The sequence below is a fragment of the Corapipo altera genome, unplaced genomic scaffold (genome assembly GCF_003945725.1).
Source record: "Corapipo altera isolate COAL_440 unplaced genomic scaffold, ASM394572v1 23b, whole genome shotgun sequence".
NCBI lineage: Eukaryota > Metazoa > Chordata > Aves > Passeriformes > Pipridae > Corapipo > Corapipo altera.
Genome location: NW_020884885.1, coordinates 7167582 through 7181885, shown reverse-complemented (window position 1 = coordinate 7181885; position 14304 = coordinate 7167582). Strand labels below are relative to the sequence as shown.

The 14304-nt window shown below is 39.7% G+C and overlaps 1 protein-coding gene across 1 annotated transcript in view; it reads right to left on the bottom strand.

The window, feature by feature from the left end:
* Positions 1–14304, bottom strand: part of LOC113946639 (cytosolic phospholipase A2 epsilon-like) — a 32744-nt gene that overhangs the window by 331 nt on the left and 18109 nt on the right. The window contains exons 8-20 of the mRNA XM_027642234.1: positions 13924–13981; positions 13304–13470; positions 13102–13188; positions 12095–12132; positions 10108–10255; positions 9103–9239; positions 7931–8153; positions 6603–6717; positions 5446–5583; positions 4405–4512; positions 3044–3235; positions 2118–2284; positions 633–819 (exon numbers count right to left, since the gene is read on the bottom strand). Of these exons, the coding sequence (XP_027498035.1) occupies positions 633–819; positions 2118–2284; positions 3044–3235; positions 4405–4512; positions 5446–5583; positions 6603–6717; positions 7931–8153; positions 9103–9239; positions 10108–10255; positions 12095–12132; positions 13102–13188; positions 13304–13470; positions 13924–13981 (1765 nt within the window). The remainder of the gene's footprint in view (positions 1–632; positions 820–2117; positions 2285–3043; positions 3236–4404; positions 4513–5445; positions 5584–6602; positions 6718–7930; positions 8154–9102; positions 9240–10107; positions 10256–12094; positions 12133–13101; positions 13189–13303; positions 13471–13923; positions 13982–14304) is intronic.

Genomic DNA, 14304 nt, shown 5'->3' with positions numbered 1-14304 from the left:
CAATGTAAGTCATGTATACCCACTCCTAGTCAAGAGAACATTGTGGGCCTGAAGTGAGGGCAGAAGGGAGAAGTGAGGGATTGCATTGTAATGGTTATCTACAGCTTACTCCTAAACATCTGTCTCGTTAAAGCCATGGATCCAGCAAGGATGTCAGCCTGAAAGGGCACTTTAAAAACCACTCCTGGTGCACTTCAGGTCTTATTCTGAGCAGCTGGGATTTCTATGAACCTCAGCTGAGGAAGAAGTTGCTAGCAAGAGAATAGAATTTAAATGAGAAAGGATCAATAGAAACATATGGAAACTTAGAGTTCCTGTGATCCCAGTTGTGGTTGGATGGATGCCAGCAGGATCCACCTTTTTCTTTTCATTTCCTGTGTTGCCCAAATTCCACAAAAGCAGAATTTTAGACTTAACCTCCCTGCTGCCAAGGAACAGAACAAGTGCATTCTAGTAATCCATGCTAAAGAAGAGGAATACAAAGCATGTGGCCTGGAAGAAAAAGAGTGACAGGTCCCCCATTAACCCAGCCAGCAAAGATAGCCAGCAACAAAGAAAAAGGCTCCATCTGAGTCAGGGAAGCAGGCAGTGTTGTCTTTTTTTTTAATGCTTTGCCACTACTTGTAACTTACCAGGTGCTTTGTACTCTTGGAAAGTATCATTTACAAGGGGAAGAAAAATCACAATCGGACATCCTGGCAAATCTGAATCATGGAAGAGGTAGCACTCCTTCAGATTTTTCTTGTCTTCATCAGTCAAAGAAATTTTTGGGAATGGGATTTTCTGCTCTGAGTAGTATTTACACGCCTTATCTAGAGACTGGAAGATCACAGACATGGTCAGCAATGAAATTCAACTTTGTTGTCTAAAGGCCCCAAATTGTCATCTAGTATTAAGGTTTAGTGACTCAGATCCATGGGGTGAGTTCTTTCTTATCAAGAGTTATTCCATACATAATTACAGAAGATAGTAACAACATTTCTAATCACAAGATGTAAACAAAACTTTAGAGTTGGAGAATTCATCCAGGACAATGCTTTTTTCAAAAAATTGAAGCAATTTGCAGAAGTTTAGGGTAAAGCATGAGTTTTAGCAAATAAAAGAGCTGTGTTTAATATATTGTATAGAATTAACTAGAAAAGAAAACGATAGCAAGAAAATCTTTTAGGCATCTTATTGTGTACCTGGAAGCCAGAAGATAAGAAAGTTAATTTTAAATGCGCAATTATGTCTCTACCTGTGCGGGCATTATGGCACAGTGTTAATTGAGATTGACAGTTTACTGAGAAAGTCTGAAGTTATAGGCTAAACCGTATCTTTTCCCTAAAATGTTTAGTAAAATACCACGTCCTAATATGCACTGCGTTATTTACTCTGCACCATCTAATAGTGGACACTATCAAGCAGAAAAATTTTCTCCTAAACTCTAGCAAACTTTCTTCCTAAATTTTATCTAACAATGAATGAGATTGAAATTAAACTTCATTAATTATATGTCTCATGCAACATACAGCTTATTAGGGGTAGCGCAGCTGTTCTCATTCAGAAAAAGAAATTACTTTTTAGGTAGGCCAAGATGGCTAATAATGAGTTTCCAATTAACCTCAGTTTCTGACATATAAAGGCCCAATCTTCTTTACTGCAAGCCCTTATAGACAGCTAATTAACTTTATCTGGGGTTTCTGCAGGAAGATGCTTGTCACTGAATTTTACTTGTAGCATCTTCTTTGTCAGCTCAGAAATTATCTGCTTCTGATATCCACTTAACCCTTTTTATATTCTAAGTCAGAAGAAATCACTTCCTCATCTTTATGAATATTCCTGTGCAGGGTCTGGAAACGTGCTTGAGTCAGCATAAAACAGAAGAGGCTCTTTCCATCATTCTGGAAGAGACCATGCTGATGTTCCCTTGAATAATTTGATGTGTTCATAAGCCAGAAAAGGATTCTGGGAGTGACAGGAAGAAATAAGAACATTAATCCCTATGGTGAAAAACAGACATTAAAATGCAGACATTAAAAACTGAAGAGCTGAAATAACCAGCAGTTCTAAATGTTACAGGCTGGACATTTACAAGTAAAAGGAAACACAACACATGGCAACAAGAACGTCCTCACCGATGTATGTGATCCAGTCGTATAACTTAGATATATGATGACATCTACTTCCCTCTGTGGCCTTAAAAGGGGTGCACTGCTGGTATTGATGAAAAATCCAGCATCTATCATGCCCAGTTGATCAGGATTTTGCACCAGCTGGTTGGGACGTGAGTCTAGCACAGTGTCTAAAAGGAAAATATTTCTCGGAATAAGAATTGATCTGCATGTATTTTGACTGCAAAAAAAAAGTGTAAAGTGGAATTGACCATCCCAGAGGCCTGGTTCAATTTAATTGCCATACTACTGGACTGTCAAACAGGTGCCAGTAGGACTGCAAAATGCCTAAACTCCTGTTCTAAAAAATCTTCTGTGTTGAGTTTCCAGGCAATATATTCCACTAGCATATCATACTCGTTAGTGCAAATAAGCTACATCTGATGATTAACCTAAATCTGCCTTGCTTAATTTCAATCATTGTTTCATCTCTTATCTATCATTGATTTGGAGAAGACAATATTCTCAATCCTTTGTACATTTGGATTTGTGCCTCCCCCTCAGTCCCCTCTTTTTTGGACTACAAACCCCATTCCTTTCTCGCTTTCTCTCGTAGGTGACATTTTCTTGGATGTTCCAGTTGCATCTGAAGTTAGAGGCATAGTCTTGCCAAATTAAGCTTTCTCCCATGTTCACTCTGCTCTCTGCCACTTTAAATTTGATTCTGCCAGTTGCAAGCCTACCCTATCAGTCTGGACTGCAGAGGGCTCAGCCAAGCAAATAAACACATACGTTTAAAAGAAGTGGCAACACTGAAGTCTTAGTATCTTATTTCTGTTCAGAAAATAAGCATTCTCTCAGGAGGCTTTTTTCCACTGCCAAGCCTGACAGGCTTCTTTCCTAAATTGTCCACCCTGAAACTACCTGAAAATTATGCCAGTCCCCATCACCTTTCCATTGACAAAAGTGCTCATTCTCCATGTAGTTGTTATGCAGCTGGTAGCCCTTCAGGAAATTGTGGTGCTGGGCGACAGAGAAACGATCTGTCAATGCTCCCCGTAAGGCACTGGACAAGGGGCCAGGAGGAGTGTACATGCGAGTCCTCAGCTCATGGGGCCTTGTGGGCAACACGGGGTCTTCATCTAGAGGAGGGCAGAAAAGCTGGTGAAGTGCTTGTTAAATAATGTTCATTTCTGGCTGCCCTGGTGTACAGAGTCTGTTCTGGGATGATTCACTAAATACACACAACCTATTCCAAAGGAAAAGAGTGGCTGCTGAACAAAGCTCTACTGATGGTCTTAAGCTTTGGCCTAAAGACGGTTCATCAGAAGCAGTCTTTAGTCCTGGAAAAGAGACACCTTGGGAACTAAGAAATTCAGAGAATGTTCTGTCAGAAGGAAAGTTACATGTCCTCACAGGAAGGTATTAGAAGCAAAGGCAAGCATGGAGAAAATGGGGCTGACGCATATGCTACTCCTCAGTCAGATGGGCAACAACAGCAACCATGGGGTCTATTGCAACAGTGACAGCTGCTACCTGATATTCACTCCTGGCAGCATGAGCATGTGCTTAATCAGCAGAGTGAGAGCAGAAAAACCTGGGTCATGCATTCATATTCAGAAACTATGTCTAATTTTTAGGGTGGGTACCTGTCGTACTTCAGCAAGAGGTGTGGTTTCTTGAAATCACAACCTGCTTTGCTGGATCAAGAGGCTGACAATGCAGCAGGAGAGACTTGGTGGTTTCTATGATTGCAGAGATGTATTTCTGTATTTTTCAGGATGTCTGTAATGATAGTTACTAACATATTAAATGATTTAGCAATAAAATCATGGTTCCTATATTGCTTCGCAAAATACCCTCTGGGCCTTATTTATCTTTGTGCCCAAATGAATCCAATGCACTAATTACTGTACTGAGTAATAAAATAAAACCCCAGGAAATATTATTTACCAATTGATATTCAGGTTTATTTTCTGTACAGGCAGCATAAATAACCATATTCTCTGCCACTGGTTCTTGGTTCTGTGTAGCTGAGAGTGGGCAATGCCAAAACACTTCTTAAGAAATGTCTGACCCCTTTTAAACTTCTTTTTAAAGAATCAGTAGAGCTTTAGTAAGTCTTGTGATTACAGGAGCCTTTCTCTCATTACCCCCTTCCTATTAGTCTATAAAGTATGAGGAGAAGTTGCTATCTCTTAGGAAGATCCTATGATACTAGGTTCAACATAGTTGAAACGATGATGCCAAAAGTTATCCAGAAGAGTAAATGCCTAAATGTCCATAAATGAAAGGCTTAATAACTTCTCACCAACTTCTTCTATTCTGTCTTGTGTCCATCTCTTCCAGAAGTCCTCTGAATTGTGGGAAAGTCCCCATATTTGTAACAGGTTCACAGAAAATATACTGCTCCACATACCTGTAAAAGGAATTAGTGAACACAAGGACACATTATAACAAGAAAATGCATTTTTCCTTCTATTTTGACCTCTTGGCCTCATTTTTTAATGGGCTTAATACAAATATTTCTGAAGTTTCACACTGTTAAATTCCTCTTTCTATGGCATTGTGCCAGGTCATGCTACCAACAGCTTTGAGCCTAACCTACTGCATGGCTCTGCTAATGGTAAAGAGAGAAGAGAATGTGAGACAAGTAAAGGAGAAAAGACACGATTCACTCAAGAGACAAAATAAGAGTTTATATGACACAAACATATCCTTTCCATTCCTGTCTTTCTTACTCCAGCTTTTTTTTCTTCACATATTTTGATCACCTTACACACACCCTGAATTTTTTCAAAGTGAAATGAACTGGGTCTTCAGATGTTTGGTTTATATGACAAGATCTCACACCGCAGCTTGTAAAGGCTCACAGATGCAGTGGACTCTAGCTCCACTGTGCACTCTTTTCTCCACCCAGAGAGGATTGCCCCTCTCTGCTTCCCCACTGGGGCACTGGTGGCTTTATTGACAAAACACAGTGCCATCATTTCATCTGTCATTTTAAATTTAAATCTGACTACTACAATTGGCCTTAAGTTGGAGTGCATTCAGAGAGGAATCAGAAGAATAACCAAAGAAGTGGGAAATATTCCTTACAAGGAAAGAATTAAGGAGCCTCATCTATTCTGTCTCAAAGACACAGATATCTCATCTACCAAGACAGTGACAAGAAACTGAAATAAGATTTCAGGTTTTTTACTGTATTTTTTTGGGCAGACTACCGTTCCCACTTCCTAGCAGGCAATATCATAGCAGTGTTCAGTATGTTAGAACAGAAATATCTACCCTCTGGTTAACAGCGTTGCATCCCTCCAAAGTGCTTCTGTGACAGGACAATGCAATACATTACCTTGAAGGTAGCAGATGCGGGATTCAGGGAGCTTTTTTAACAAGCGTCCCATGAAGAACTCACTTCCAAAATTCTCTGTGCGAACGAATGCGCCGTACTTCAGAAGTCCCACCTCGTAGGGGGTGAACTCCACCCACTCTGTAATACAGCCACAATGGGACACTTAGAGGGCTCCCACATGGGTGTGGAGAGAGGGGCAGCTAGGGTATACGTTGATTACTGTGTGTTTACTGTGTGTTTACTACGTTGAATTTTCAAAGCCTCGCTTATAAATGACCCTCTCCAGGACAGGCAGCTGAGCTCAGACACAGTGGCAATGGGGAGGCAGGAGCAGTTTACTGTTAATGATGGTGTTACCTAAGGCAGAAAGTGCACACTGGAAGCAAGGCAAGTCTCCAGATCTTACACATTCTGTGGGTTTTCCAGGATGTACAAGGCTTTGCTCTGCCTTTCCATACACCACATCTAGGTGACAATACTTCCACTGTTACCAATACAGTCAATTTAACTTCCTTTAAATAATTTGTTTATGTACAAAGACAGGTACTGAGCTCTTCAGAAACTGTATTTTTATAAGAGACCAATTCTACTCTTTGTGTGTTGTACCAAGGAAGAGGGAATTAGTCCTTGACTTTATTGGATATCCTCTCCAAATGAAGCGCAGTTGTCCGATATAACTGCAGCGTGAATGAAAACTTAATTTTTGTTCTGCTTCTTCTCCTCATCTACTTCCCCTCATGGAAAAAAAAAATAACCAAAAAAATGAGAGAAGAAACAGATTTAGTAGGGAGTAGGTTGGAAACCTTCCCAAACTTTATCATAACTATGTGGTTATTATTCATATTGAAACTATAACTGGGAATTAAGAAAAAACAATTCTCAGATAATTCCAATAGTCTTCATTCTAGGTAGGTCCAATAATATTTCAAAAATGGCATTTCTGGCAGAATTTCTACAGTGTATGTCTAGACAGTTAAGTGTTGCTCCCAAAACCCCTTATATTAAAATTGTAAGGCATGGAAGTGAAGGTTGTTTCTCCAAAAAGCAAAAGAATACACCATGATTGTTTTCTCCAAGTGCTACCAAGCGGAGAAGATGAAATCACAGGAACTGAGATGCCAGTTTTAGCCTCACATGGTCTGAACCACCATCCTTACCTTTGAAATCATTGGTGCTGTAACTGTCCCGGACGCTGACTGCCACATAGATGGGCAGTGGGTTCTGGCCATCACAGAGTGCTTCTTGCTGCTCTGAAAGTTTGTGAGGGTCTTTCTAGTTTTGAAGGTAAAAAAGAGGAGAGAGAAAACTATTTCTGCATACGTCTGTACATCCTAGAAAGTACTTCCCCAACAAGTAGGAGGAGAGGTAAGCTGCTCCTTAGGCTGAGGAGTGTAGTGAGCCATCCTTGTTCTCCTGAATCTGAAAGAAGCCCTTGAATATGTTGATACTTAAGTTTTCTTTCTTACTACACAACAGCAATCTCAATCCAGCCTTGCAAGGGGACTGGACTTTGGCATTATTTGCATCCCACTCTGCTTCTTTTCTGAAAAAGCATATTCTCATTGAAGAGGTTTATAAAAAACATATATCATGAAAAATTTAAGAGCAGCTAGTTTTGGAAGATTAGGGAGAAGTTAATGGTTTTGCATCAATAGTCAGCACTGCTCAAAGGGAAAAATGCTTGGCTAGATTGTGAGGGGGATCTCATCTAGCTGAGAGTAAAAGGGAGGCATCTATCTAGCTTATACTTTTGTTTGATGCCAAGTGTTCCTCTCTGTATGTATTTATTTTCTGTTTACATATATATAATGCTATATATGTGCTTATATAAAAATAAATTGACCCAAATGAATGGTTGAATGACTGCAGCATTTTTGCCTCCGCTGGAGGACACTACTGCCCAATCCTCAACCACTCACCTTTTTTCACTTTCCAACTGCCAAAGCACACATCTTTGAATTGTGATCCAGATAGGAAGAAGAGAGAGTGGACTGTTGTCACTGTAAGGGTAGAAACCACTTCCAGTAACAGAAAAGCAAACTTGTAACTACTTCTAAAAACTAGTATCACTTAAACCATATGAATAGTGCTTCTCAGCAAAAGCAAAATATGTACTTGCCTCCAATGTACTTGCAGATCAAGTTACCTGCCAGTGGATGCAGTTCACCAAGAACTCCAGTTGTTTCAGACTTATATTTTGAACTCCTTCTGCACAAGTAATTTGCAACTTAGACAGACTTCCTGAAAGTGCCTTCACTTCTAATTAAATATCAGCCAGAGTTCAAATGGCTGCATCCACAACCTAATTTATTAACATATAGAATGAATTTATCCCTAGGTAAACTAATAAAGGAAATCATAAATCTGTTATTTGGTTAATGTGGATAATTATACTATATTGAGGTACATTCTCTGAAATGACGAACTAGTTTCCTCTCCATCCACTAAGGGAAAAACACATGATTGAAATGAATATACATCATACCCCATCATTTAGTAAGTACTCAATCATGAGACCCCAAAGATCTATAAATGATGTCCTGTATCCCTCTTCTTTCCGCTGACAAAGCTGCTTGTTGTAGTACTTCATGCGATCCATAGAGAAACAGCCCATCTTGCATTTAGTTGCTTGTTTCTGGGCTTCACCAATATGCGAGTCCAAGTCCTTCTGTGACCAGTAGGCATCTCTGTATAAGTTGGCCATGGTCCTGGAGAAAGATAATACAGACAGCAAAAGTCAAAAGGAACAGAGGTTTACATTCAGGGGTTCGCTTCTGCTTGTACATACTCTGTTTTTGCTGCTCTGTCTAGCAGAATGAACACTCCAGAGTTTCTGTGACTGTTTTTAAAGATGGTCCTGAAGAATAAGGTGGGTTTTTTATGTTCTTGACCTGTTTTTTAAGTAGAACTGTCAGAAGCTTAAGGGATAAAATTGCCAGGTGTGAACGTAAGTACATTTCTGGAGCACAAACTAGGCAGAAAATTATAATAAATTTTCTTTTCTTGTATTTTAGAGCCTTAAATTCATTCACACCAGCTGCTGTCTCTTGGCTTTGATACACTTAGTGTTAATCTTATGATACCTTATGATATTGCTATCCTTTATAAACACTATCCTCTATTTTACCAGCATCCTCTGCATGAGATAATCACATATTAGGCAGCTATAGGTCCTATGAGCAGGGAATAACACTGTCCAGGAGAATCTAGTCCTTTTACAAACTGGCAGGTTGCGCTGGTAAGTGTGCACTATCCTGCAGTTTTTTCCATATGACTAGCTAGAAATCAGAACAAGTCTCAGAAGTTAATGGGAACCATAACAGCTGGAACATCAGTGGAGAAATGAAGAGGCACGATGTTATGGTCATCCACAGTTACACCCACAGTAACTACTTAATTAGAAAACACTTTTACAAGTGTAGTTGCCATATGCGCATTTAACTGCTGCAAACATGGAGATGATAAGTGCAGTAAAGAACTGTTTATAAAAACAAGAGTTCATCAAATCAAGGTAATATTTAATGGCCTGTTACTGAGAAACAGCTTGTTTCTATGATGTTTGAAGAAAATCTGGTCTTGTCCGCTTTTAGAAGCTACTGTCTGCAGCAGTGCCACCCTCAAACGGCCTGGTCAAGCCTCCTGCTTGAGCTGGCTTACCATGTGGTGCCGGACAGCCCACTGATATATGTTACACAATCCAAGAGATTTAATTTCTTGAGTCCCATGAGGCTGCCATACAATCCTGTCATTGACTTCAGTCCTCCACCTGTCGTGATGATAGCCACAACGGGGACCTGTTGGGCAGAGGGAGGATGGGACATTCGCACTAACAGCATTCAACATTGCATCCCAAACTGCAGTGAGGCCTGGTCACCACACTCCACCCAGGTCCTGATCACAGAGCTCAGGATGCATTTTCAAAGGATGGACTCCAAAACCAAGCAATGACTGCTACTGCTGCTTCCCTTTGGGTTTGGAGATTAACCCAAATCTGGGTTCTTGCCCATCTCTAGGGCAAACAGGGGCACAGATTAATAAGAAGAAACCCTTCTGTAGAAGGAACAATGTATTTTCTCTACATCTCCCACTCCTTCACCACTTTTTTTCTTATTTCACACATTGACTACTACTGTATGAAAATCTCCATTCCAATCCCATGAAGAAATACACTCAGTTCACAGCCTTTGTTGTTAAGTTACCCTCTTCAATGCTGTTATTCTTCAGTATCATGAAGTTACTCTAAAATAAATTATATTTATTTTAAGGAATTTCAAAACTTCAAGATATAAGAAGACATAAGAAGCACTCAGAGGTGTTTGCCCTAAACTCCTACAAACTGGTGAAATCTGAACAAGGGAAGAAATCTTTGCTGTGTAATATATTCAGCATTTCTGAACCAAGCCAGTAATAGCACAGCATGGCAGGAACGAACACACCTCAAATATGACAAATTCCAAATTGATGGTAATGAAGCATGAAATTACTGCAACTAGTGATTCTTACAATAGCAAACCTCAGCAGCACAAGCAAACGTACTTAAGACATACGGACAATCTGGTACCTGCATAACAGATGCATGTGGCCCATTTTGCTGATCACTCATTTAGAAGTGTACATAAAGGCACTAGGGATTCAAGTTCTACCCCCTCAACACAAACGTACCTCTTGATCCTGCAGCTCCTGTGGTAGGTGAAACACAGTTTTGAGGGCACTTGCTACATATCTCTTTCTTTTCCCCAGGAAAGCCCTCTCTTCTGAACATAAGTCAAACCCAAAGCGCATGTCCAGGTCTTGGTGGCACGAACAATTACTAAGATAAAAACAGACATATATATTAAGTATTAACACACTCACATCAATCTTAGGACTTTCACTAAAATAGACTACATGACCCTTTTCTTCTAACAGGGTGATGCAACTTTACAGGAGCAAGAGAGAATATTCTCAATTTTTTTTAAAATTAAGAAACTTATATGAATTAGTAAGCCTAACTAGTGACATTATACTCCGTTATTACTAAATGATGAAGAAACAATGTACAATACTTACGAATAAAATAAAATATTACAATAAATATTCTAAAACTAAAACAGTGACAAGTTTAGAAAATCTGTTCCAGTGGTCAAAAGGGAGTGTATTGATTCCCATTTCACATGTTATTTTCTCATTTTAAATCTAAAATAAATCCCAGTTTTCAAACGTTGGCATTTCCAACGCGAAGGAAAATTCGCCTTTTAAATAACCGGAGTGGGAACACTTCCCCCTCTAGCGGTGAGCATCGCTAGGGACAGTGGCTGCGGAACTTCGCTTGCTGAAGGAACCTCGGTGACATCCAGCCCCTGGATGAGTGTCGGCGAGTCACTGCGTTTAGTGGGGTAGCACTTCCCCTCGACACTCTGTTGTGTCTGCACTTGCACAAACTGTGTCACAGGTCAGTGCTGGAAGTTCTATTTCACATCAACCTTGACTCAAGGCACAACATTTCTCAGAGGAGATTTCATTGGTGTCTCTTCTGAAATTTAGTTAGTCATTCTTCAAGACCCCACTGTTGCAGTTTATTTTCCTGGGTATTTGTGCTCTTCCTCTCCTGCACCTACAAGCCATCAACGGGCAAGATATGGGGTTATGGTCAGATCAGAGCTACCCATGGACTGCTTGGCTGGCCAGCTAGCCCTGGCCAGGCACTGTCAAATGGCACTGGCAGGGGCTTTCTTTTTCTTTCAGTGACAGAATTATCACTTCTACTGTGTCCATAATTCCAATTAAACTAGTAATTAAATATATGTGTGAGTTTTCTTCACCATCATATTTGGATAAAATCAGCCAGATTATTATAACCTTATCTGTAAATGAAGACACACAAGGGGAATTGAGTTAGGTGGAGCTGCAAAAGCCTTTCTCCATTGTAAATCAAGATGCAAACAAACTGTTTTTAAAGTTCTCTGAAAGTAAAATAAATCAGCAGGAAGTGTTTTTCCTGTCCTGGAACAACACTGTTTTCCTGTTGTCATTGATCACTTGCCTTTCTGAAACAAATGGTAGAAAACACTGTTTGAATTCAAAATTGTCTCATTTTTCCCTTTTATTTCTTAAACAGGCACACACAGAAAAACATCAGTTTGCCCAGTTCTGTGTGTTACAAGAAGTATCTTCATATTTGCTGATGAGTATTAATGAGCACATCTATAGATGTCAAATCACAATCTGTATTGTTTACCTTATCATTATATAGTATAACTGGACACAACAGAATACAAGGTTTATTGCTACTGAATATTGACAGTTAAGCAAAAAATAATTCATAATTTCTTATCAAGTTAAATGTTTACTCATGTCTATTCTTGTTTGGGTTTTTCGGATTGCTTTGTTCTTTTTGTGAATTTCAGAGGCTGACATTGACCAAAAACAATATTCTGTGGTCAGAAGGAGAGGGATAATGCTAAAATAAACACATGCTTATCAATGTTTATTGACTAACACCAAATCTTCCTAAGGCTAATCATGTATAATATATTGTGCGTGTATTTTATGTTTTATTATGACCTCATTCTAGTTTTCAGACTGAGAGTGCTGGCTTCTGTCATTTCTATGTGGCTAAAACAATAACAAAATTGATGAACCAAGTCTTTAAAAACAGGAGATCTCTTACCAGGTTTGTGCTGTCACATTTAAGTCAAATCTTTTCTCCTGGAAAACAAGAGCATGTACTGTAATTTTTTAATTTTAATAAGACAGGAATTTCTTTTTTTCCTTTCTGTCTTGGGGTCAGAGCTTGATTTCTACCCCAGCAAGTCTGGCAATCACAAAGCTAAATGTCTGAGCTCTCAGCATATATTTCCAAAAGCATTCACTTACCCTTAATGAAATAGCCCTACCTACAAATCCCAAATCCTTCCAGACTGCAGAAACCACTAACAATCCTGGTATAGGAGGTTACTGAGACTCATGCAGAAGATCCCATTTCATGTGTTACTCATAAGCTTTCTGCAGCATCCCGAATTACCATTTTTTGTGTGTTTCTTGTTCTTTATGTTCTAATACATAGCATATGTTTGACATCCTGGCCATAGTCTCACAGTGAAGAGATTGCAAGTCTGCATTTGCTTCTGCCAAGGCTTCATCCTGTCTTAAAATCATTATTGCAGTCTTCACATTAACTGACAAAAATGTGCTTTGTTCCGAGAATGTGTTTTAATGGTCCTACACAAGAATTATTCTCATTACGTTCTTTCAAATCCATGCTCTGCCTAATATTTTCAGTATATTTTAATATATTGTCATTTGAAGTACACGGTTGTCTAAGGGAAGGTTTATTGACATTTTCCTAGCTTGTGCTCAAGGAGCAGCTTTCAGTTTGGACCCTAGGCAAAAGAGGAATCAGTGAGTTTTTGGGTAAGCTGAGAGACGTACTGAATGAAGCATCTTATTTTCTGACATCCTTGTTGGTCTCCATATACACTACTGGCACATAATGGAGAGTAGCAGAGTAGTAAAGAGTAGCCTCTGTGGAGAAAACTTCTGGAGAAACAAAGTTCCTGTTTGTTCAAATTCCAAGAAAAAATCGGAATGCTCTTAGCAGCTACATGGGACACCATTATGGGGAATGGTTTCTACTTGCATAACCTTTTATTCCCAACAGCTAAAAGTGATGCTTACCTCTGCAATGGTCGTTTTCCTTCCCATGGGCAGTGAATTCAGCATCACGACTGGGGAGCCCGTCTCTGTACTGAACTTACAGGACCACTGGAAAACAACATGCTTTAGGACAAAACCAGTAATGAGTTTACCCTCTCTCCCTGCTCCCACTTCCTTGAGAGACACTCATAATCACTCCATCACTGAGGCCACTCAGACTTACTGGGTGGTAGCGCTTCTTCTTTGGCAACATGACATCCAGTGTTGGCTCCGCGTACTTGATGTAGTGGAACTTGGTGGGACATGATGGGTTGACCACTCCGTTGGGGCCCAGCGTGATATCCTGTGTCCCCTCAAAGGAGCCCTTCACAGTGAGGGAAAGCTCTTTCTCTAAAGTAGCAAAACAGGTTGTGAGAAATGTTAATATGATTTAACCAGAAAATTGTGCTGGCTTGATTAAAAGTGGGGTGCAGGTAGCAGAGCCGTAGAATTTGGACCAAGCCTTGCCCAGTGGGAAGCACTCTAAAGGGAATGCTGGCAGGAGAGGGAAAGGAGCAAAGCAGATGTTATTTTCATAGAAAGATGACTCTGAATGTTCTCACTGTGATATGGAACCAGTATTTCAACTTTAATGCAGATCTAATAGGCCTAATTGACATATATTTAGATGCAGTCACTGGAGTCTATAACAACTTAATAGTTTAATGCCAGTGTTTACCTGGCATTAACTTCATTGAATACTGTAAGTACTATTTATTCCACTAATACATTATATGAAAGGGGCATCTCCTCATCACTAAGCATGCAATTATTGGTAAATAGATAATAAAACAATAACTTTACTTGATTTTTGCTTCATCTTCTCTGCCACTTCAACTTCCAAGCAGCAAAGTTCACGACACTGTGAAAGACAGAGTGCAGGAATCTGTGAGAAAGATCACATCTCACTCTCATTATGGAGAGCTATGAATCCCTGAGCTTTTGGCCATGTCTAGTCACCTGAAGTTCTTGATTTCCTGACATTTCTGGTCTTTTTTCCCATGAGCCACTAAGGAAAAGGAAAAGCTTTGGAGGGAGATGTATGCATCCTCCAGTGACAATGACACAGTGAGAGGAATTTACAAAGGAAGAAAATCAGGAGCATTTTCAGGATAGTAGCATAAATCCAAAGGGTTAAACTGGGAAAAAAATGCAGAAGAAAGATGTGTTGCTGAGAGATCAAGA